The 25,011-nt window shown below is 36.7% G+C and overlaps 1 protein-coding gene across 1 annotated transcript; it reads right to left on the minus strand.

Moving 5' to 3' along the window:
• Positions 1 to 7,681: 7,681 nt before the first annotated feature.
• On the minus strand, positions 7,682 to 24,899 carry Wnt10 (Wnt oncogene analog 10). Its single transcript, XM_018461918.1, has 4 exons — positions 24,793 to 24,899; positions 16,864 to 17,117; positions 10,708 to 10,991; positions 7,682 to 8,823 (listed from the first exon to the last, which is right to left on the minus strand). Exons 1-4 carry the CDS (start codon positions 24,897 to 24,899, stop codon positions 8,302 to 8,304), a joined length of 1,167 nt encoding a protein of 388 aa, XP_018317420.1. The 3' UTR covers positions 7,682 to 8,301.
• Positions 24,900 to 25,011: the final 112 nt, after the last annotated feature.

Below are 25,011 nucleotides of genomic sequence, written 5' to 3' on the forward strand. Positions count from 1 at the left end.
GAATAATTATAAGACATTAGCGTTAAAGTCATCATTTTCGTGTCAATAAACATTTTCAATTTTGTTAATAAAATATAATAAAACATAATATTTTGCAAATATTTTCACAAATATAAGCGATTGTTCTAAAAACGATAAATTAATTCATAAATTTACCATTTATTGACCGAATATCGATACTAAGACTTAAAGGACTATGAAATGTTGTATAATATGGATATATGTCTACTTATTGCATATATGTTATGGTTACATATTAAAATAGTAAAAACAGTGAATAGCCAACTATAAGTTATTTCATTCTGACAATTTACTTTTAGATGTTTTCCTCTTAGCAGCTTATGCTTTAGCACAATCCATTTATGAGTTACTTCGATTGTCTTCATTTCTCTTTTCTTGGTTTTTAAGGGCGCAGTTAGTAAGCTTCATGAAAGCGTGTTGTTTCAAATCGGATTATCATTCAGTTCAAAATATACTATCGCATCGATATAATAAATGAGTATATTTCTTATTCTTTCTTTCTTAATAATTTAATTTTAACTTTGTGATATAAAATAATGTGTTTTATAGCATATTTCTGTATAAATTTTATTTTTTGATCATTGTACATCTTCGAAGATGCGATCACTTCAGTTAATTTAATTATATGCTTCGTTAATTATCGCGAATTAAGAGTTACACCTTCGAGTGCTGGTAAAAAGTTAATCTACCATTTCCTTGACACGTATTCTTGGATCGCCACAAACTCGTATAAATCCCTAGTTACGTACAGGTCGGCAAGGAAATCGTCGAGTACGCAGGGCGAGAAAAGAGAGGAGTCACGTCGTTAGCCAATTCATTTATTCCCGGTAGGTCGGCGCCCGTCCGGCATAATCCATCGATTTGTCGGCACGACGTGTCCCGTGTAATGCCGCTTCTTGCCGCTTGTAATCGAGTCGGAGGAAAGGAGAGCGACTCGAGCGAGAGGACGGCGCGTCACTGACTATATGTGAACGGTTGTAAGAAAAGCCACTCGATCCGGAGATCGCGTTCACAGTTCCATCCTCCATCTTCTTCTCCTCCTGTTACTCCCGGCGCCCTCCAGAATCTTCCTGTCTCTTTGTCTTTGCACCTTTCCTCTTCGTCCTGGGCTGCTCCTGCGTTGTCTTTCTTTTCGCTTTGCACCGATGCAAGTTTATTGATACGGTGGGGTGTTAAATTATTGATGCCTGACTGCACGTCGCGAGACAACGAAGAAGGAAAGGAGGAGGTGGACGTGAACGGATCCTGTGATTTCAGAAAAAGTTTTCCGCGTCACTCGGTCCATCACCGGTCTTCCCACCGCTCCTTCTCGCTGTCTTCGGCTTGTCCTCTTCTGCGTATTAAACAAGCGAGGTGAACTCGAGCCTGCGCTCTTTAAAAGGAAGGAAGAACTGCGGGGCAACGAAACTCATGTTGTGAGAAAGTTTCGCGCGAGATACGAGGAACCATTGCGAGGTATGTGTTAATAGGGATGAATTTACAATCTCTCTGATCTTTTCTGACTTGGCTCCATTCTGAGAAATTGATGCTTGTTGTCTGTTTATGTTGCTTCGTGGAAAAACCTATTTGAATAATCGCTACTTCTTAAGAAGGATTATAATTCCTATCATTAGATAAATGCTATTCTCGATTCTCTGTAAGTTTCCAGCGTCACTATTGCTAAGAAGATATTACCATAGTGCTGATTATACTTTTTTTTAAAGATGATGGTAATTGGTAAGGCCAAACTCAATCCATAGCATTCCAGAAATTGAATTTAATCGCACAACTGTGTTGAGTAACGATTGATTGGTACATATCGATACATGCAAGGTAACGGCAAGGTGTAATGCCGCAAGGCAACCATTGATCTGTTGCAACCTTTATTTGCATTTTCCACGTGATCAATTGACGTATGCAACGTATAGAGATCAATAGGCTTTCCGACATTCATTTCTGCGTTTCTGCGAAATTGTACGTTCGCTTCTCCAAAAAGCACCTGTGGGAAAGTTGATATCTGTCCGGCCTGGAGGACGGTCGCCTGCCACAGCGGAATGTTAGCACCGCGAATCCCTGGGAAGAAACGGCAACGGTAGTAGAGTGGTAGAAGAAAAAAGAGGAGGAAGGGGGACAAGGGACCGAAAACGAGCGTCGTCGGATCCGACCGGACTTGGGACCAGTTGAAAAGGGTTCGGCACTCCTCCCGCTGGTGAGCCGCTGACAAGTGGCTCGCTCGCTTCTCTCTCGTGCAAGAACCGCGCACTTATAGACGGCGTAGCAGCATTAATCGTTTATTCCCTTTCCTTTTCTTTGGCGACCAATTATTATCATCACAATTGAAATACTTAGAGAACTTTCGCTTAGTTTCATAATGGATCTTCAATATGGTAAATCGTTGATCGAGTGACGTAGCAATTCTGCAAGGTATCGCAGTGCGTGAAGTTAGCGCGAGTTGTTCCTTTGTTTTATTTTCCAGATCTCTCCTTTTCTTTATTTTTTAAAAATTCTCCTTTTGTGTAATTTAAATTCTATTTCTCGTTTTCGATATAGGCATTCGTAAAGAAGCAATCGCATGGATCAAGTCTTTTCGCATGCTAGTTCGAACTACTCATGGCGTATAGAAACGCGGATCGCTCTCGAAGGCGTCTATGCTTTAAACGCGGTTCTTTCTTGCTTCGCGCCTTCTGCCTTTTATAGACATTCTGGGATCGATGCTTTCGGCAGATAAAGTGTCAACTTGTTCATAGATTCTGAGCTTGAAGTGTTGCAGTTCTCGCGTTCTTATCTCGAACAATCGTAGCAACTGTACGTTATTTCCATCAACGAACTAAGTGATACTGGGAACTTGGTCACTTGGTCTTTTCTTCTTCGAAGCTCATGTAACATTTAACCTGTCGGTGTATTTTTTGGGTTCGCGGGAGCAGGGAGAGGCTCCGTCTTGGTTTTTCTTTGGTTGCCTTTATTCTTTCGTTTCAACAATGTCGATATCAGAAATGTTGATACGAAGAACATACAATTTTTTGCTTCACTTTGAAACACAACATGAGATATCTATTGTATAAGTATAAATGTTATAAAATATCATAAATGAGAAATAAGTATTATACTTTTACTGTCACACACGAAAATCGTATTGACAGTCTTCTTCTTTTAATACAAGGGTGTATTTTAAGTTTATGTACATTTAAGACCTAAGATAAATAGGTCCCTTAAAACTCATATTTCTGAGATACACAACATTAAAAGTTTCACAAAAAAATCACATTTTCTTAAAAAGTTCAAATTATACCTGATATAAATCTATAAAACTTGGATAAATAATCTATCTAATATGTAGATATAATCTGAGATATTTATGAAATGTAATTTTTGTGAAACTTTAACTGTCCTGTATATTTCGGAAACTTGATTTTAGAACTTATGTTTATTTTGGCTTTTAGGCTTAAATGATCTAAAGAATCACCTCCTAAAGTTTAGACTTAAAATTCTGTATATCTTATCATTTGTATAGTAAAAAAAATGGTGTTTCAATAACATTTAAAAAACATCTATAATTAGAATGTAAAACATTTTGTGAACGATGTTATACTTCTTATTTTAGTCGCTATTCAAATACCTTCTTTATCTTTTCTTTACATTTTAGAAGTTAGAGAACAGAAATCCTTTACGAAAAAATACACTCATGATGGTCCAAAATGATACTCAAATTGAGTATTAATCCTTAAATTGGAGATTTATTTGGGAGTTAATACTCAATTAGGTGTTATTTCGGACGCCAAGAGTGTATTTTTTCGTAAGAGATTACAGCATATTATTATGTATGTTGGAATATGTTTAATATATTTATCTAATTTTATTTTTTAATTATATTATACAGAGACGCGGCGGTCTTTAAAAAAATCTATGAATGTGTGTGTGTGTGTGTGTGTGTGGATGTATAAGAGTGCTTAACAATATGTTGCAGATTAAGCTCAAGTTAAATTTTTATCTTTTATTAAGTCTTCGTTAGTGCAACTATTATACATTTTTCTTCCTATTCTTCGAACAGAAAAAATAAAAACAATTACTACTTGCACATGTTGCCCACCTAAGTTTAATCGCAACACATTTTATTATTTGCCAAGTACCAATTATACTCTTTGCATGTTATTCTTCGCGTCCGCCATTCATCGACTTCGTTATTTTTCGCGTATACACGACTTTTCTCATATCGTATGGCCCTAGCATCCGCGGTAGGCGTGGTGATGATAAGAGGAAGATGTGCGAAATACTGTACTTACTTACGTAAGGGACGCCGCTCTCTCAAGTCGTCCTGTGCAATGGAATTCACCTCTAATTAAAACGCGTCTAGCAGGTCGTGCAGGCCCCGCGGCGTTCACCCTTACAGTGCCAGTTGCGACTAAGTGAGCACACTTACTACGTCGCATTCGTAGGGTGACGGCCGCGGTGTGTAAGGGATGCGAGCGCGATGCTTGGCTTCAGTGATCCAATAATACCGATTTAATTAACTAACTAGTAATCTATAACTCCAAGCAAGCCTATTAGCTCATTGATTTCACTCGCCAGATTGCCGTCCAACCGTTTCACCATTCCATTCTCTTCCCTTAGAAATCCATATCATTTTCCATTCGTCATTATAAGGACCATTTTAAGTCCTATCGAGAGGATTGTCTGGGTTGTATGGATAATCTTTGACCCTCTCCCCTTCTCTCATCTTCATCTTTCTTTTCAGACTTTTCAAATTGCTTATCCGGATTGAGAGATACTTAATAAGTTTGCTGCGTGCGATGATGCTTTTCAACGCTTTCACTTATCTTTCGCAGACATCTTAATCTTTATTCATAGAATGCTTTACGTGAGAAGAAATAATTATTTAATACTATTTGGATTAATTTTACATTTATCGTCATACTAAACTAGAAAAATTAAGTCTATAATCATAATTTTTTTACTTATTTATAACATTTAATAAAAAAAAGAGCATTAAATATTATGTATTTTGTTATTGTACGTATATTGTTACGCCAAGTAAAATCTTTTTTTATTATTTTTTATGAATATCTATAAGAAAGAGAATTAATATTTATTAGATTATTTTTTTATATAATATTAATGATAAAAACTAAATTTTGTAAAAACAAATTTAATCTCTTAACAGAGAAAAACCTAAAATACTTTATACTTTGACGACTTTTCGTCGCGCATTATAGTTTTAAAATTAAAACATTGCAATGCGCACGTAGGAGAAATGCGTAATACGAGTTTAGTAATGAAGTAAATGAAAAAAAGAAATAAATAAGAGATATATATAAGAAATTTATAAGAGGAAAATATAAATAAGATTAGCGATTGCGTCTATGTGTCGTTCTAGTCTTGTTCTTCGAATGTAACTTGGAAAAAGATCTCTTAGGACGGCGCGCGCGCGATTAATGCGCTTTATCGCGACTTCTTCAGGATTGTCCTGGTCGTTGTCGTCAAAGGGAGCCGCTCATGGGACTGTGCAATTAATGCGGATGCGCGCCTTACCACTCCTTCTTGCTTCGCGAGTGTTTCCTTGGATTTCGACGTTTTATCGCGAACGCGTATCATTGCCATTTTGCTTACCAGTCATCAACTTATTAGCAGTTTGTTATGCGCGGAAGCTTATAAAAAAGTTTTATATCACCGGAAGCTTATAAAAAGTAAGTTAACCTTCTTTTGCTTGTGAGGACAAGAATAACTTGATAATCTCCTGCTGTTTGTGGTAATCGATAATCAAACATAGAAGAGAGATAAATTAAATTATATATATATGATAACGTAATGAAAGAAATTGGGTAATGGAATAATAATGAAATAAAACAGATAATTGAACATATTATTATAGAATACGAAATGAAGATAAAGTTATATATATCGCGGAAATTAATTATTATAGGAATTCATCATGCGGTTCATCATCAATTAGCTTGATTTTAATGAGTAATTTCTGTGGCGATCACGTATGAGTTTCGCGAATCATGGAGTATTAAATATATTATTAAATCAAATCATTAACTTTTAAAAGTATTGACATAATTAGATATATGAAATATGAACATCATGAAGGTAGCTGTTTGAATATTTCTTCATTAATATAGAAAGTATTATCGATGAAGTAAGTTTTATCGATGGTCAATATCCATAAAATAGTATTTTTAATGTACTCTGACACTCCTTTGTTTTTTGTCATTACTTATTTAATAGCATGTCATTATATGATACTTAAATCTGTAATTAGATGACGTGCAGTAATATTGATGGTAGTAATAGTGCAAGTATGTTGTCAGACAGAAGTATATAATTAGGAATGACGTGGTAAGACAATTAGCCTTGATTGTTAACTCCGCGGTTTAGATTAAATGCGCTTCTTTCTGTCTAAAAATAGGATTGGCACAGATCTTTCCGAGATTCTCTAATGCGTATTTATTTATAACGGTCCTTAATAAGAAAAGGGCCTGCGAATATTTCAATGATTCGAACGAAGCAATCAGCAAATACTAAAGATATTTCTAAAAATATTATTTGAGCTATAATCGCTATAATAATTTGACAAGACATGAAAAAGGATATGATAGAGGATATTGTTTGAAGGAACTCTCTTTATTGTACGCGTATTATTAAATTGTGTACAATCGTGTCCGCCAGGACACGCCTTTCATCTAATAATACTGTGCTGGAGGTTTTACAGTTCACGTAAAAGTTACCCCCATTAACCTGGACCCCCTACCATCGAAAATCAAATTCGCGATAGGTCAAAAATTTAGTGCTCTTTTGTTGCTAATTAGTTGCTCTAGAGCGAATTTTGTTGCTCCAACCGTTTAGCAGCAATAAAAAAAAAATGGGGGGTCCAGGTTAATATAAAGCTGGACCCCCCATAATGAAAAAGTATATATAGAGCTGCGATATCAAAAAAACAAATGCACCAGATTTTGTTGCTTTTTTGTTGCTTTAGGATAGTGCAAAGAAATATCGAAAAAAATCACATTGTTAAACAAATTCCGATAAATAATCAAAACTGCATTGTCGCGCGTCGCAACGTTATGACCAAAATTTACATGTATAGAATTTGTTACTCGCAAGTGTTTGGTACTAAAATGTTCCTTGGAACGTATACTATCGAAATATATCCGTTTCCGATTTTGTTGCTAACCCTAACACATGAAAAATCATTTGTTAAATTTTCCCAATATCCTTTTTGTTGATAGATATTATATGAATTCTTTCTATTGTAACATCCATCCATCCATCCATCCATCGATCCATCCATCCACCGATCCATCCATCCACCCATCGATCCGTCCGTCCGTCCGTTCGTCCGTTCGTCCGTCCGTCCGCACTAAATTTTTGACCTATCGCGAATTTGATTTTCGATGGTGGGAGGTCCAGGTTAATGGGGGTGTAAAAGTTATAAAATTAAATATTAAATAAAGCGTCGTTATAAATAAATTATGAGTTTACTTAGCCTAGGATCATTTTATATTACTCATGCCATTACGGAATAGTTTGCGCAAGATCTGTCCTAATTCGATTGGACTTCTACGATTGATTCACGTTTCTCCGTTACTCGATCCAATCGTTCGCAAATGATTGGTAAATCGAAGTATAATTTCCGTAATCGACGTTTAGTAAAGTACGATTTATGTCAGTCAGTTTTGCGTGGTTTTCCATCACATCAAGACTCGTTTACGAAATTCGAGATTGGACTCTTTATAATAATATACAAATTCGCATTAAAACTTTATTTTCTCACTGAGAAATAAGAATTAAGATAATTTCTCGAAACGCAATCAATGCGCGCTACTCTATCATAAAACTGCATGATTTTGAAAGAGCACGAATAACGTGTCGACGAGTAAAAAATTGTGTTAGTTAATTGTATAATATAATTATCATAATTATAATTGCATTTAAAGACTTGTTGGTCCTCGTGGAAAAGGATTTAATTTTATTAACAAAGATTACCTTTCTACTACGTTCGCACAGATTCGAAATTAGTAGATAAATCCATTCCAATATCATGATAGTTCGAAAGAAATGCCTGGTAATCCTGGTTCCAATAGAGAACCATATTATTAATCCTACTTATGCGTCCCTTGATCGATTCTTGCGAACGAATAACCTCGTTGCGCACATCTTCGGCAAATCTTCGGAGTTAATTTCTTCTCTTATTGAATCGAAGATGGCATACCTTTCTTGTCAGCGAAGGAAGAAAAAAAAATTCGCACCAATTTCCGTCAGTCTTAGACTTCTGTCTTTTGTTTTTCGTTTTTTTATGCCATTTTATTTGCAAACCGTGATCCATTCTTCCACCGTACAATTCTGACATTGTACAAAGCAGCACCAGTGAAATTTGCATCTGCACCGCTCCGTTCGTCGCTGTCGTACCACGTTGTAGCCTCTACCGCAGCATAGATCAGAGCATCCATCTCCGCCGGTGCTGGTCTTGTTACATCTGCGACCAGCGGTGCCAGGAATGTCGATCTTCGGATCCTGTTCGCAGAAGTTCGGTGATCTCTGGTAGTAGTAGAGCTGATTGGGGAGATCCCGAAGTTTCCTCTTGCGGCCGCCCCCGCGACGTTTCTTCTGCTTCTGCTTTTGCCTCCGTCGTGACCCTCGAATCCTGTTCGACGGTATCACACTGCCCAGATTGCTCTGCGTCACCAATACAGCGTTTCTGAAACGATTCTTCAGGACTTTGCCGACTACTCGGAAGTCCGGAACGATTTTCCAACAGGTTTTCAGTTCACATGACCCGGACATGCCGTGGCACTTGCAGCGTATCTGCATGTTGTTTGCCAATGCCTGCAATTATGTCAAATTGTGAATAATTAGTCATTACATAAAATGAGATCAGAATTAAGAATTTGATAATCAGTATTTATTTCCCATCAAATGTAAATAAGAAGGCATTAATTACATAGGATGTTAATTATGTAAAATACCTTTTTATAGATATGTATAAATTCAAATTTTTTAGTAATTCAAATTTTTTAGTAATTCAAATTTTTTAGTAATTCAAATTTTTATTAATTCACATTTTTTCAGAAAAGATCATTTATTATCATTATTAGGTTTAAAAAAATAATTATTTTAATATCTCAGTCTCATTTTAATATCTCTTCAAGGGACTTTTCTGAAAACTTCTGTATCAATCACTATATCAATCACTTATTATTCAGAAATTCTACATCTTTGTTAAATAAAATCCAAATCAATTCCAAATTGGTTTAAGAATCTATGAAAAAAAACTTTGGTCAACCACACTGAACTTAGAGAACATTTTGTATATTGACTGTTCTGAATGATGAAGCTGTGCTAAAAAGTCGCTTTCACGTCGGTTGACTTTGTACAAAACGGTCAATCGACTTTTTCATTTGCGTCTGACACGGTCGGGATCTCTTTTTCGTACGGGGCCTTCGATCCAGCGGACAAGGCAGGCGGAATCGAATCCTTCTCTCAAATTGCGATATCCGCGATGCCGCTGTTGTGACGTTGGCTGAAAAACGCCGGTTCTAACACGCTGTACAAACAGATACGAGTCGTTCGGATGTGTGGGGTGCGCAGAGTGGTCAAGAGGGTAAGAGAGGAGGAGAGGGAAGAGAGGAGGGCCCAGTTTCTTTTAAACAAAGAGGTGTCGCGTACAAAACAGTTAATGAGTCTACGGCTGGGTGGTCCAGCCTGGGGCTTCGTCTTAATAACGTCGAGGCGAGAGAGCGAGCGTGGAGAGGTCCATGAAGGAGAGAAGAGTCGGTCTTTCTCTCTTCCTTTTTCTCTTTCTTTCTCTTTCTCTCTCTTTCAGTTTGCTCCTCTTCGTTCTTCTTTCTTTCTGGCTCTTTTTCGCTCTTTTATCGCAGTGATGGGAGGGAAGGAAGGAGACCGTGTATCGCTAAAAAGTAAAAGCCGGAGGAAAGACAGAACAATGAAGAAAGGACGAAGAGAAGCGAATCGCGCGCAAGATAATTTGAAGCTCTCTCACGGACCTACGCATGACGGCGTGCGCGCTACATTATTCGCGGACGGACGCGGCACGCGATTGCGAATTCGCTTCCTCTCGGGATTCCCCGCCGACCATTTAACGGTACATTTCTTGCGCGCGCCTGCTTTAAGATGGCGCATCATTTATCGTGGGATATCATGTGTATGTACGAAGACTGTTATAAAAAGATGATAATCTCGTTGTAACAACTTATGTTAAAATGTAGCTTTCTCCGTCAATAGATGTGATCGATTCAATGTTTGCAAGCATGTAGCTTATCTACAAAACGAGTAATATATTAGACAGAATATCGCCGGAAGCAATTTTATGAGAGCGAAAGACATGAATAGAAAGTTAAAGCAAGCGAGAAACTGAATAGTTATAATAATTAGCAATATTTTTTAATTACGCAAGCTAAATATTAGAAGATGCATATCACTTAAAGATTATATAAGAGAACATTAATTTATTACATAATATTGTTCAAATCGAAATATATATTTTCAGTTATATTTTTCTCTCTAATTCATTTTAACACGTTGCAATATCGAAATGTAAGATTAAAAAAAATTTAAATTTAGATTAATAATCATATATTAAGATTATTAAAAGAAAAGATGAGACACAATATTTCTTCTTTTTTCATCATTAATGTAGATATGCTCATATCCGGAGTTTATCGATGTCGAAATTGAGAAAGTAATGCTTACCAAACGACCGGCTTGATTATTGTGTAGATTCACCGTAGACTGTATGTCGCCGGCTTTCTCCCGCGTGTCTAGGAACTGCCTCGAGAATTCCATGCCGTATTCGAGGTTGTGAGAGCAACCACCCCACTTAAATGTGACGTCTCTGGTAGTCGTCGGCGGATTATCCATATAGTGCAAAGGATCGCAGCTGCAAGAAAGCAGGCGGCCCATACTGCAGGCACGAGCCACGTTATGAGCTACGCCAGCTGCCGAAATCGCGTAGGCGAATGCCGTCTCTCTATAGCCTGTAACAGAATGTGATCGATAGTTAGCCACTGTATTTTGTTCCATTCTTATTTTGCCAAAACTATCAAAAAATTATCCCTTCCATGATTTTTCTTTTAAATTAATGTACAAGGTATCGCATTTTTTTCACATTAGTTCTTTGCATCTTTTGGTACATTTCCTAGATAAAAATTTCGAGGTTTCAATAGTTTTCTCATTAAACGATTGCAGATTTAGGAATGTCTTATTGATTAAATTTTAGGATCATAAATGGATAATAGATTGATTTAGTTTATCATGTTGTGTTGATCTTTTGGTATGACAGAGCCAATGCTGTGATATAATAAAATCGGGATCATTAGGTATTTATAAATAATTGTTCAAGATAGGATGCATTGAAGCATTGAGGAAACACTCGTATCTCAGTTGTCTCCGTTAGCAAATTGCTGGTCGTCGTCAATGACATCGTCGAACACGACATGGATAATATACGCAAGGCTGCGATATCGGTCTTTCCTCTCGTGGATAAAGGCAGAGATCATGAAACAGCGGGACACCGGGGAAGCCGAGCTTCCGTAGAAGGAACTTCGGTAGCGAGTTCGGGACAGAACGAAACGATGGGCCGACAGACAGACAGCCATCAGGCGCAGTTCAGAGGTAGATTATTCAGCCGTCCGTCAAAACAAAGTGCGGCCATCAGCAGCGGCGGCCGAACGGGGTGCCTGAAGCAATGCGATGCCAAACCTCGTCCTCGCGAGAAGTCTGCGAACAAATCGCGATTTCTCGCCCGATTCTACGCGGAAATTGTGAACTGCCGCGAGATATCGTCTAACTTTATCAGCAACAACATAATAGCCTGAAGATGTCTAACTTTTTTAACTTTCATTGTTTGGTCAGAATTTTTAATATTTGACAACAACATATTTTTCATTACAAAGTAAATTTTTGTAGTTTTATAACTTTTGGATCTTTTAATTAAATACTTTAAAATATATTATATTATAAATAGATGTAAATTTATACATATGTGCGCGTATTCTCGGAGTATTTGGAGAGGACGAAGAGATATGAATGAATATAAAATGGAAGTGTTTAAAAAAAAGAGTTAGTTATATTGGTTTACTGTGATAAGTAATGCGATGTCAGATGTGGTTTTTCTGTGAGCTCTTCAAGGTCTCCCAGAATCTTCAAGACATCTTTCAGACTCGATTGACAGACGAGCATTCGCGAAACTGCTTTGGTGGCTGCTCAACTTACAAACGATACGACGCACAACTATCTTTGAATTACAGGAATACAGGATAGAATAATTTTTTCTTTTCCTCTGATTACATTATCTTTTTTTATTTCGCATTAATGTATTCGAAACTTGGATAATTTTAAAATATTTATGTGAAATTACAAAATTGGAAAAGCGAAAAATTTGAAAATTAAGAAATTAATATTGAAAAAATTCAAAGATATTTAACTTTTTATCAGCATCTTTAGATTTTAATTTGCGAATGGATAAATACCTAATTGTAGAAATTAAGTAAAAGAAGATATATGAAGTACTTGAAGAAATTATATGAAATATTCATTCTAATTGTGTAAACTCCGAATAACACGTAACAAAATATTATAATAGAAGTTAAAGCATTTAGTATTTAAGTTAATAAAATAGAACCCTGGTTCTTTTTTTTTGTTTTTACTATTGCATTGGGGCACGATATAAGCCGCGAATATGAATGACAACAAAATATTTCTTCACTCATTGTCAACTGTTACTAGATTACCCGATGAAATGGATCCATTGGATCCAATGTATCGTTGCTAAGTGTAGAAGGCAATCGGATAGCTGGCAGCTGATTATGTCGCTCTTCGTCAACAGTGTTAAAAAGAATTCTTCGTGAAATCCGAAGATCGTCACCGACTAAGGTATTTCTTTGAGATTCCCCAGACTGATAGGAACGTCGGGGTTGAGAACCAGGGTGGATCCACTAGTTTTCGGCGAATACCATCGAACTCGATATCGCGATTTGATGTCCAGAATGCTAGTTTTAGTGCCGAGAATAGCACGTCTCTCGGTGGAATGAGACGGAACGAGGGGGGCCTTTTATGTGGTCTTACAGTGGAAGAGGTGGTTCGAAGCTTCTGCTATATACGGGTATTGGCAGCAACTGTTTTATAATGCAGATAGCTACCGTGCCGCGAGATCGTTGTTTCTCGACAGTGAGAGGGACGGAGGGAGCGCGTAATAAATCCTCCGTGGGTTGTTGTACGTCTCTCCTCTCACCGGACAGTAGAGAACCCGAAGTGGAAGATAGGGAAGAATCCCAAGGAACGCGCAGCGATCTCTGTTCCCTTCGTTTATCGTCGTAGCAGTCTTAGTGCAGCGACGTAGTGACGAATGGTGCACAGACCTTGCGCTACTCCCACGTGTCAGATCCAAAACGTTATTTAGATAACTCAATAGATAGTGTTCGAGGGAGGTCTTGCGAAGACACGCGTATCTTTTGAATGCAACTAATTCAAAGACACACACAGATATCAAATAGATTCTACAGATATCGAGTTTGTTCAATTAACTTTTCTTTTAGTCTTCCATCGTATCTTCTCTATTTTTTAACTATTGTCAATGTAAATATTATCTAGATGTTCTAGAGATAAGTAATCTACTTGCAATATGTTTTAATAATTATATAAGATGGCGAGAGGAGATGTTTTTTAAGCTTGCAGTTATTACTGTACGCTTGATAAAATATATAGGGAAGTTAAATAATTGAAGGCTGATGCTGTTACTTTGTTATTGCTATTCGTTAATATTTCATTGTGATAAGTCAATTAATAAAAAAAATTTTTATATTTTTGTGAACTGCAGCTGCACGATTATTAATTATTACAAACTATATTGTTGAAACTTTTATGTAAATAATATCGATTGAATTGTTATTTAGGTGACTTAATGAACAATACGTTCGATAGATTTGTGTAAGAATGCTAGTGTCCTTTGTGCTTTCAGAGTATGGATGAATAAATCCAAATGTAAGAGTTGTTTGTTTAATTAATGACATTATTTTCTTTGATTCAAGAGAAGAGTATTATTTCTCTATTACTTCTCTACGGATACTTGACGGTTCTTTAATTAATACATAAAAAGGAAAATTGATTAGTTGATTTATGGGCAATGTCTGATCTTTGGTTTAATGATACATTTATCATGTACGAGTTCAATTTATGGAATCTCTCAACGTTAGAATTCAAAAAGAGTGACCTGAGTTAGTGATCTTAAAAATGGAAAAAAGAGTCTTCATTTTGACGTTTCCATATTTATATCTATAAATCCAGTTTTCTTGAAGCATCGTGTCAGTATGGGGAACGCGACAGCCGGTCCGGTCTTCTTGTGTGGGCCCTACGCTGCGGCCGAAACGGTCGAAGATCGGTTCCGTGTACTTTTCATAATACATTAAGTCGTTTTGCTGAAGTCCGACGAAATCGTGACGATAGGCGAGAGAAGCCAGGATAGAGGGAGAGGGGGAGGGAGGAAACAGGGTAGCGTTGAGAGCAACGAGAGGGCAAGAGAACCGTGTCTGAGTGACTTGAGCTATGAACGGCTCTTTTCGAGACCCGAGGCCCAAATTTGACACGGTGGATTTCTCGAACGCAGACCATCTTTCCACCTGGCCACCGATATCTTAAAAAGGGACAGTGGTTGTTAGTTGCGCTTGCTGAGATGCAAGCTTCTCGGAAGCTATTGCCCTCTGACTCGAGAACCAAAATCTAATAATGGTCGATCGGTTGTTGCCAATGTTACGGATAATCAGCGAATCGCGAATCTTTTACACACCTTCGGTGTAAAAGTGCGACGAATACGAGGAAGTTTTTGTGCGTGTATATTTGCGAGTGATGCACCTTTGTACAATATGAAGGACATTGTGTCTTTTACGTAAAGATCAAATGTTTAACTAGTTTATGTAACATAATTGCTTGTTTTAACTTTTCATTTTTTTTAAACATTTTATGACAAATCAAACAGAATTAACATAATGCATGGGAACAAAGACGGTTTACCGAGCTATTTCGCGATACACGAGAAAGAGGATTGTACAGGAGGATTGTAAAAGAGTAAGCTTCGTCTTGTTAGAATTCTACGATCGGTCGGACAGGACGGTTTACATAACTCTCGAAAAAGTCGTGGAATCGACACCTTCTCCTGTCTCGCGAGCAAGAAAAGGCGTACCGATCCACGGAGGCAGATAACGAGGGGCCGGTTGGGAGAAACGGGCCCCCGGGTCTGCGGACGAGCTTAAGCTTTCAGGTCAGGTGCGCCCGATGTCGCGCTCTCGCGCATTCGTCCGACACGATATATGTTTCCTCTTGCGGCGCACGTACGCGCCACGACGAATTTATATGTCACACCGGAATAGGCCGACCGTGGGGGCAGGGTCTTCTTATGGAATTGGGACAGGTTTTCGGGGTCTGCCGCGGGTAGGTTGCACGGGATCTGCTGTGCGCTTTGATTTAAGGAAACGCCTCGTCTCGCCTCGCATCGCCTACACCGTCCCGTCAACGACGTCGTAAAAGATTCCACTTTGTACCCTTCAAGGAACTTGTACACGGCGATTATACGATGAGAAATCGCCTAGAACTTTTGTAGATTTGCCAAATACCGTCATGGAATTTTTCGATTGTATAATAATATTCAAATTGTCTAATGTCTTCTGTGCAATTTGTACCCAGAAAAAAGGAGGTTGGTATAACAATCAAATAAGTGAAATAATTTCAATTAAATGTTCCATTAGTAAAATCAAATATAATTCATTTTCCTAAAAATTTAATAAATGTTATCAAATACAAATAATATAATCAACCGTTTGATAATAATTGCTAAATATTTAGGAAAGTTATTTTTGATTATTAACCGAACATTTGATTCAAATTATTTCACTCGACATTTGGTAGCTATTAATAGACTCTTTTTTAAATATATGTTTATTGTATTTCTCGAATATATGCGTGTAAAGTTTTTATTTTTCATAGCTATTATGTTATTAACAGATAATCATATCTATGTTTTATATTTTAAAAATAACAAAATCTTTTATTATAACAAATGTACTCGATGTTTTGTAATAATTTCTTTATAGGCAAAACGCGAATTTACATTCGTTCTTAAGTATTATTTGTTACAAAGAATGGATCAACTTCTTTTATAATATTCTTCTAAAAATTATCTAGAATATTTATCTTTAAAATTACACTATTTTGGGGAAACTATAATGTTCGCATCATAAAAATTTTCGATTGCATACTATTTTTTACATGATTCTAGTAGTTATTTTAATTTCTTAACAGAGTCTTATATTTCGTTCATTTATAATGCGAACCGAGACAAATTTAATGATCCAGGAAACATTAATACGTCATTAGTGGGAAAGTTATTATTAATCACGAGTTCAGATCTGATCAGATAATTTCGCTCGTTAAGTATTCTTAGTGGAGTGGCTTGACGCTCGATGCGGTTGACTCGCGATCTGTAGATTCTGGTTCGATCCCACCTGTGCCCATATATGCGATTTTTCGCGTTTGAGGAGCCAAAAATGGCTCTGCACAGAAAAAAAATTTGCAGATTTTAAATAAATATTTACTCGAATAGTACTAACGAAATATTTACGAAATGTAAACATATATTTATTTGATTTAAACATAATTTATTTTAAAATTTATTTTAAAATTTATTTTGAATAAATATTTATTTACTATAAATAAATATTTCGTTAGTACTATTGGAGTAAATATTTATTTAAAATCTGCAAATTTTTTTTTCAGTGTGATGATTAAGAGAATTAGTCACCAGTGCCGTAAAGTTAATCAGGGGATAATATGAATACGAAAAGTATTCTTAGTATATACCTCGTTGAAGAAGGACGCTGCTCTGTTGAGTTCTGCTACTAGGTGTGAGCGACGAACAGTTCCACCTGTGCCACATGAACTGATGTTGACACTCGGATATGGCCATTTGTAGCCCTTTGATCGCGGCTACGGTAACATCAGGATTTCTATGGCAGAGCTCGCGTTGATCCTTCGTCAATCCTGGAATGCCGTTACAAACGACAGCACTGCCACTCACCCAATCATCCACTGAGTTGCTCATTAGACAAGTTGCGCTGAAAAAGGTAGCAAAATGATAATTGGCGCGTGGATAATGGTCGATTTCTTCGATTGCCTTAAGCGGTTATCATTAAGGTACTAGGCTATACGATAATTAAATACGCAAAATTAGACAAAAATTTTTTTTTAAATCAAGATTAAATGAGCTGGAAAATATATGACGAAATAAACACATTTGCTTCCACTTTTACGGTTAATACAGAAATAGTATAATGTGCAATTCGATAATATGCCTATGTTAAAGTTATCTATTTGAAAACAAAATTAATATCATATTACGTGCAATCAATTTTAGTTCGATTTTAATCGTAAGTTCTGAATGGCGAGACTATATAATTTTTCCATTATCATTAGAGACATTATCATTTTGTTTTATTTTTGAAACGTCGTTCTCTCGATGATCACCAAGTAGAAATGTAAATATGTATAAAAACGCAATTAACACCTTCGTATCTTTCCTGGAAAATTTTGCGGAAAGAACTGCTTTGTATGTCATAAATTATGTCATATATTTGATTTGTCATAGATTTTTGCGAAATTTTAACGATTCTTTAATTAAGTTAGAATATACTGTTTATACATACAAAAAAAAAATATATCTTTGTAGAAATTAACAAGAATGAAAGTGCGTGATAAGCTACAAGTATTTCCCGCCAAGTTACAACTCGTCATCATAGTCTTTTCATTGCCGTTACTTCTCTTTTCAGTTGCGAACGTACATATTAGTTTAGCGTATGTCGAGTGTAATTAGTGACGACGTGCGGAAGCAGGGAAGCAGCCGGTCAAGCTCGCCACCTGGTTAAACTCGCGAAACTGATTATCGTTGAGTTCTTCGCTGATAACGGTGTGCAAGCAATTACACTATGGATAATCATCGGTATTGAGATACTAGAAAACATCGATGTTTTATGATGAGAGCATGAATAGAGAGAGAGAATACTTAGACTCTTTTTTGACATGAGCTCGCTTTAATCCTTTTAATTACTCATAGAATTTTATTTCTACTTGTAACAAATCGTAAAAATAACAATATTATTTTCTACAATCTTTATTTTCGTTCAATCTTACACTGTAAAAAAAATGAAATGTTAATTTTAACTTAAAGACGTATAGTGGATTTAACACCAAAATATTGATTTTAACATTTTTGTATGTCTCAGAAAATCCACCATACGTATTTAAGTTAAAATTAACATTTTATTTTTGCAGCGTATTTGTATTAATGATGATAGTTTTTAGCAAACCTATTTAATTAGTGATTAAATGGATAACTGTGACGTTTGTTTTAAACAGCGATTGCTAAATTTCACACTCGGAATGTTAATGGAAATGCTTGTGCGGAAGTGCTGAATATCGAGAGTTGGTCCGGCTTGCATCTTCGAATCTGTAAGGTGCAGCACTAATCGTGGCAGTCTGGAGCAGATTTTACAGTCGCGCCGCGGGTACTTTCGCGCACGCGTGCACCGCACGCGAGCGTCCGTTTTCCTTCAATTTTACGAGGCCGAGGTCAAGAGGTGCGAACGTTTTTAAAGAGTCGATAAAATCGTTTCTATCTTGCCGTCTGTTTCTACTTTACATCGCGCTCCACGGAGAAGAGATGGCAGAAGGAAAGGCCCATACGTTCGGCTCCTCCGGTTTACCCTCCGTCCCATCCCCCGCTCGGTCGTGATAACGGCATCCATCTCTTGGAAGAGAAGCTCTTAAAACGCTATCTTAAGCGACGGCTGCTGCCTAATGGCCGCGTATTACGGCGTACCGGGTGTTAATTAATTTCGAGGTGAAAAAAAGAAACGGCAGAAGCGAGCGTGCGTGTTCTATACATATGGTCTGGGTCGCGTGTATTCGAGAGCGTGGCGTCGGTTCGTCGAGAGAGAGGAGGGTTGTTCCTTCGCTTCATTTGTCGCTATGAGATCAGAATCTTCGTTTCCTGTTACCGCGTGCTTTATCAAAAGAATGCACCGTTAGAATTTTTACCACAGCATTTTTTATTGTCTGCCGAACGTATTTACAGTTAGTAAATAGTAAGCCATAAACTGAATTTCTTTATCGAATTCTGCTGGATTAACCTACTGCTCTCTTGGGCTGCGCTTTCTTTGTGTGTGGATTGCCTTTGAGCCTTTACAATTTTTAAGTTTTAAAAACGCCAATATATTTTAAAGTCTTCGATAAATTATTTTTTAATAAAAACGATTGTGAAGAATACGTACTTTAAGTACTTTTGTAAATATTAAAGCGCAAAAGTTATTATAAAATTATTCCATTTCTTTAGTTATCTATTCTCAGAAGTATAAACAGAAAAAATTATAAATATATGGCAAATTTTGAAATGTTCTCGAAAGACATACAGTTAGAATAATTAAATAATTATCCGTGCAGAATAGTTTCATGAAAATTAACATAAATCGTTAAAACATGAACATATGATCAAAGTCTCTATTGACGATTGGAACTCGCAAGATTGGCCAGCAGCGCGAAAAGATCACCATAGCCTTCCTCACGATCATTAATCTGGTCGTAGCGTTTCGAAATGGTTTATTTTTTCTTTGGAGGGGTTCTCGGTGGAATAGGGTTCTGCAGGATGTCATGGGCGGGTGCAAGACTCTTCGTGGGTCGTTTGGTTATCTGCGGGTACAAATTAGCGGACGAGCTTCTTCTAAAGTAAAAGCTGTGTATAGCACCCGCGTGAACGAAGAAAGAGGAGCAAGACGAAGAAGTCGGCGACAGCGAATTCAAGGAGGATAGAGGAAGGAGAGGACACGGGGAGAATGGGTATTAATAAGAAGAAAAGGTAAAAAGGTCCTGGCGCGATACTTCGTAGTGTGGGAAAGAACGATGTAAGAGGGGGAGGGGGATTTTAGGGTCGCGGAGGTTATTGAGAGCTCCCATTACCGGTACACCGTTGCACCGCTGCTATCTTTCGCGCTATTGATGATCTACCGAAAGCAGATTAATGATCTTAACTCTCCCAACAAATTACGGAAGACACCGCGTACCTGCAGAGGAAGTTGGATTGTATCAAGAGATTCCTTTCGCTACCTCGTCTTGGCTTCCCCGCTCGTGCATGCGTCTCACTTCGCGAATAAGAAACGAGTTGGATACGTAAGGCAATTATTCTACCGAACCTTTTAAAGCAATCGTTTTGTTGAAAACCGCAAATCTTTGTTTATTAATCAGTATAATTATTATCAGATTCATAATTGCTACGCATTAGATTATGGATACTCAGTAGATTTTGTTCTCTACCGAGAACAATCTTTTCGAATTAAAAAATGAATGATGGATGCTGGTTATATATGGAGTTTTTTGCAATAACTTCTTCTCATTACGTTTATAGGTACAAAATGAACTTTAAATAATATTTTTCAAACTCCAATAAAACTACCATAAAATTCTATTGTAATTAAAAAAATAAAATCACTTAAAAAGATAATTTTTTTATAAAATTATAAATCGTGAAGTATTAAAATATAATCGTTTATTTATGCACGCACAGTACGTTGTGTTAATTCTTATGGACCAAGTGTGCGATTATTTCGTCACAGTACCGATTAAGGAATGAGACGTTAAATAAATTAGAGAACATTTATTTTATGAAATACCGAACTTTCAATTAAGAGTTGCGTGTGTTTAAAATTGCATTTAAAGGCTGACGTAATAATTAAAACGCAGTAAAGTCGATTTATTGCACAAACAATCAGCGATGCACTTTTACCAGTGACCGTTATAGTTTCACTTCGCTCTTCAGGTGCTCGATCTCGGGTGCTCTGGGAATTCGCTGGGCAAATCGGAGACGAGATACGCGAGCGCGTGTCCCGCATTTTTGCAATAATCTAAGGGGTCGCAGAAGAATCCAAGATGGCGACATGCACGTGTTTTATTTAATCCCTCCTTCCCTTTTCGTCCTGCTCGCGGAGATGAGAGAGGAACACGGCACGGAATTTCGCGTCTAATGGGATATACTCAGTGGGAAGAGAGAACTCGCCTTTTTTCATGATCCGACCCGCGAGAATACCTGCGGTAGATATCGTGGTGCCTCGCTCTTCTCTCGATCTTATGAGAGTAAATCGATTTCGCGGCGAGTACATTGTCGGGAATGCGATAGGCCGCGAATTACGTTCTGCAGATGGTATCTAGCGGCGTAAAGTTATGGCGACCTGTAACTTAGCGATAAAACTGGATTCTCATCTAGTTCGTCAATTACTAGCGATTTCATAGGGCACTCGTGTTAAATCTCCATTAGTTAATAAACATTCAGGATTCCGCTATCTCCTCTTCGATATAATATGAATTCCTTGAAAATGATATCATTTGAAGCCGCGAGTGGTTTAACCGCGAATTATCATTTAAGCTGTCACATATCTAAATTTTCTTAGAATGATTTCTTTAATTTTTTAATTGTATACTTCACTAAAAACTAATATTTAGTCATAACAGATGTAAAATAAAATTTCAATTTTGAAGTTATTAATACACTACTAATATATTCACATATATTATTTTATAAAATCACAATGGTAAGATAGAAGGACTACGAGCCAATTTTGTTAAAAACTTTCAATATTTGAATGTGAAAATGATCATTATAAACATAAAATTATAAAGAAAACAAACGTTTCGACACTGATTGGAACATTATCAATATTCGCGAATAGATGTTATATAAATTAATAATCTGATCAAACGCAATAAAATATAAAATCATAAAAATACATAATTCAGTCAGTTCTAAAATTAACAGTGTAAAAATTATTTACTGTCTTCTATACATGAGTTTAATTGTTCAGTACTGTCAATATGATACATTTGTGATGGTATTAATTATTAAAAAAGTTATGAGTCCTGATGGTTGTTGTGTAAAATGGTATTACGTCATACATCATCGTTTTGTCGATATTCTAAAAAGAAGTGTACATTGACGATAAAAATTGGTCTAATGTGATGTGATAGAATTTAGAGAATTTAACCTTTTAGCAGTATTGAGATAAAAACATCTATTCGCGAATATTGATAATGACCCGATCGATGTCGAAACTTTTGTATTGTTTATAATTTTATGTTTATAATGATCATTTTCACATTCAAATGTTAAACGTTTTTAACAAAATTGGCTCTTCTATTTTACCATTGTGATTTTATTCTTATAGAGTCATATTATCATTAATTTAAGTATTGCTTTATACTAATTGTCTAATTAACTAGTTAATTAATGAATTGTGTTTATTGATATATGCCATGAAAAATCTAACATAGTAGAGATTATGATAAATCTAATATAGTAGAGTCATACTATATTTTTATCTCAACAAAACTGGAAAATATTTTAAAGTTTGCTGGATCTTTAATGTATATATACACGCATATATACATAATAAATTTTATTAGTAAGACTTGAAGTATAGCATATTAAATTCTTTCATCATACATTTTTTGTTATGATTTATTTGCGATATAAATTCACATTGTGCAAAAATATACGCATTGCGACGTAATCAGGGAAAGCCGCGTGCATGCGTGTTGAGACGTTAATGACGCGCGCGAACCAGTTTATTGACTATTATATCATCAGAACCGTAATTCAATGCCGTCCTGCAAGTCCGACTCGCATAAGTGCGTATATATGTGAACATATGTACGTGGATCTCACACACGTGAACGCACGTTCTGTTCCCGGATGCTAGGTATAATTATTTACAAGAAGCTGCGTGGGTCTCAGAGAAGAGGCTATTGAAGCCGTCACCATTGACGAAGAATCGTACGTGTGTATATATTTTGAGAACCTGCAGGGAATCATTGGCGATTATCTAGTACGATATCACCCTGAACGTTAACAAACGAGGAACGTATCACGGAACTCCACGATTATAAAATTAATTACTTGGCACGTTTATATGCGTGATACCGGATTTTATGATTATAGCGTCTGTGATTGAAAGTTTTACTAAGCGGCGATTTTGTTGTTTATCAACGTAACGACTTTATAATGAGAATCTTGAGTGTATAAGTTAATGAGAGAGAATATTATTATGGTAATGTTATTAATGTAAAATATACATCAACGAGTCCATTCTAAATGAGCCAACATTTTTTAGCTAATAATTTTGTCTACACTTATGTGTATCATTTTGATTTTTCCATTTGACTCGAGATTATCTACTATTCTTGGAATAGTTACAAAACTTTTTAATAAATTATTTTTTATGTACATTTGAACATTTGTACATCTCTGTCGAAGCTGTATCAAAGCAATCTATTTTTCAATCTGCAAGTTGCCTGAGAATTGTCGTCGTTTGACCGGTACGCTTTTCGCGAAAAAAAAAATATTCGTTCAGGACGATCCTGGTGCACAAGGCGCGATTAGTATTACGGAGAGCTATAATAAAGATCGCAGCGGGATTCATTCTTCGTGATGCGGAGCTTGGTTGGAACGGTCTATTTGCACTTCGTCATTGTGCGGCTCTATGGAACCGTCGATACGACCGCCGGGTCGAAGAAGCGCACCCTATTGACGGATTCTTTCCGCAGAGACAGAGAGAGTCAAGAGAAGAGGTGCATCAGGAAGATGCACTGTGGAAAAAAGAGGGCGAAGAAGCTGGCTGTGCTACCGCGCTCGTAAATTTTTCTTGGCGGAGATTAGACACGGCGAGCCCGTTGCTCGTTGCAGCTTCTCCTCGGTTGTCCTGTGGACATTGTCGTGTATTTTCCATCGCGGAGTGGACAACGCATTTCGTGAGCGAGTTCGCGATTTGTAGCGCTCCGTCACAACGGACGGACAAAGCGGGTGAGAGTGACGTTTTGACGTCTGCATTATGGTGCATCGCGGCGCATCAGAGTATCGTGTGGACCAAAGTACGAGGCAGAACAGGCACTCCGGAAGAGTGTTTTCACACGGCGACGCTGAAGTGCGAAGTGAAGGGGGAGAAAGAAGATGAAGAGAATGAGAGAAGGATATACTTCAAGGATCGTAGAGACGCGCGCGCGTGAATTACTAGTCAATCACGAAGGGCGGATAAGATGCTTGAGCGAAAATAGATTGGCGATGTTACAGTGAACAACGAATATATAACGAACACGTTAATAAATTTGTATAGTTTAAGAATGGCACATATTTCGATAATTTGCAAACGTGATATGTACAAAAAACATCTTGTATTTAATCACAAAAAAATATTATATACGAAATCAAATTTTAAATACGAAATATGTGTATATTACGACAATATATTTTTTATTTTTAAATGAAATTAAAAGACATCTACTAAAAACTATTTTATCTATTTCCGTGGGTATCAATGACATGATAAAATATTAATGATTTTTATAAACAATTTAGTAAACCTATGATATTTTACTCTGGTAATTATAATTATACGTTGTAATAATTATAAGCATACGAGCATGATTAAAGTATGAAGTTCTGTTTTATACTATTAACAGACAACTTAAATAACATAACTTACATAGGACGAAATAATAAATAAAAGAATTAAAACAAGTATGTAAATTTTTGTCTCTCTTTAAAGGTAGTAACGGTATGAAATTGAAATGTATAGATACTTATATGTACTATGATTTTTATCGCTGGTATTGATGTTTCTATAAATGGCATTTTAAAGACATTAGAAAAAATTAAGAACCTTTAATCCTCAATCATTAGATCATAGAGATACTCACCGGCGATGCTCGAAAAGAATTAGCAGCAGAGCGACGGTGGGACCGATCCTGGTAGCGATCCTGGATGGCGGTCCTTCGTATGCACGTCCTGTACGAGATGGAGGCATCCTGTCATCGCCCCGAGGACGTCTTCTCTTCTTTGCGCGGTTTGCCCACTTTAAAAGAGTTGAGTGCGACCCTTCGTCCAGGGTTGCACACCCCTAGCACCCGAACGGAAGG

Source organism: Mycetomoellerius zeteki, unplaced genomic scaffold (assembly GCF_001594055.1).
Source record: "Mycetomoellerius zeteki isolate Tzet28-1 unplaced genomic scaffold, Tzet1.0 scaffold135, whole genome shotgun sequence".
In the NCBI taxonomy this organism is placed as follows: domain Eukaryota; kingdom Metazoa; phylum Arthropoda; class Insecta; order Hymenoptera; family Formicidae; genus Mycetomoellerius; species Mycetomoellerius zeteki.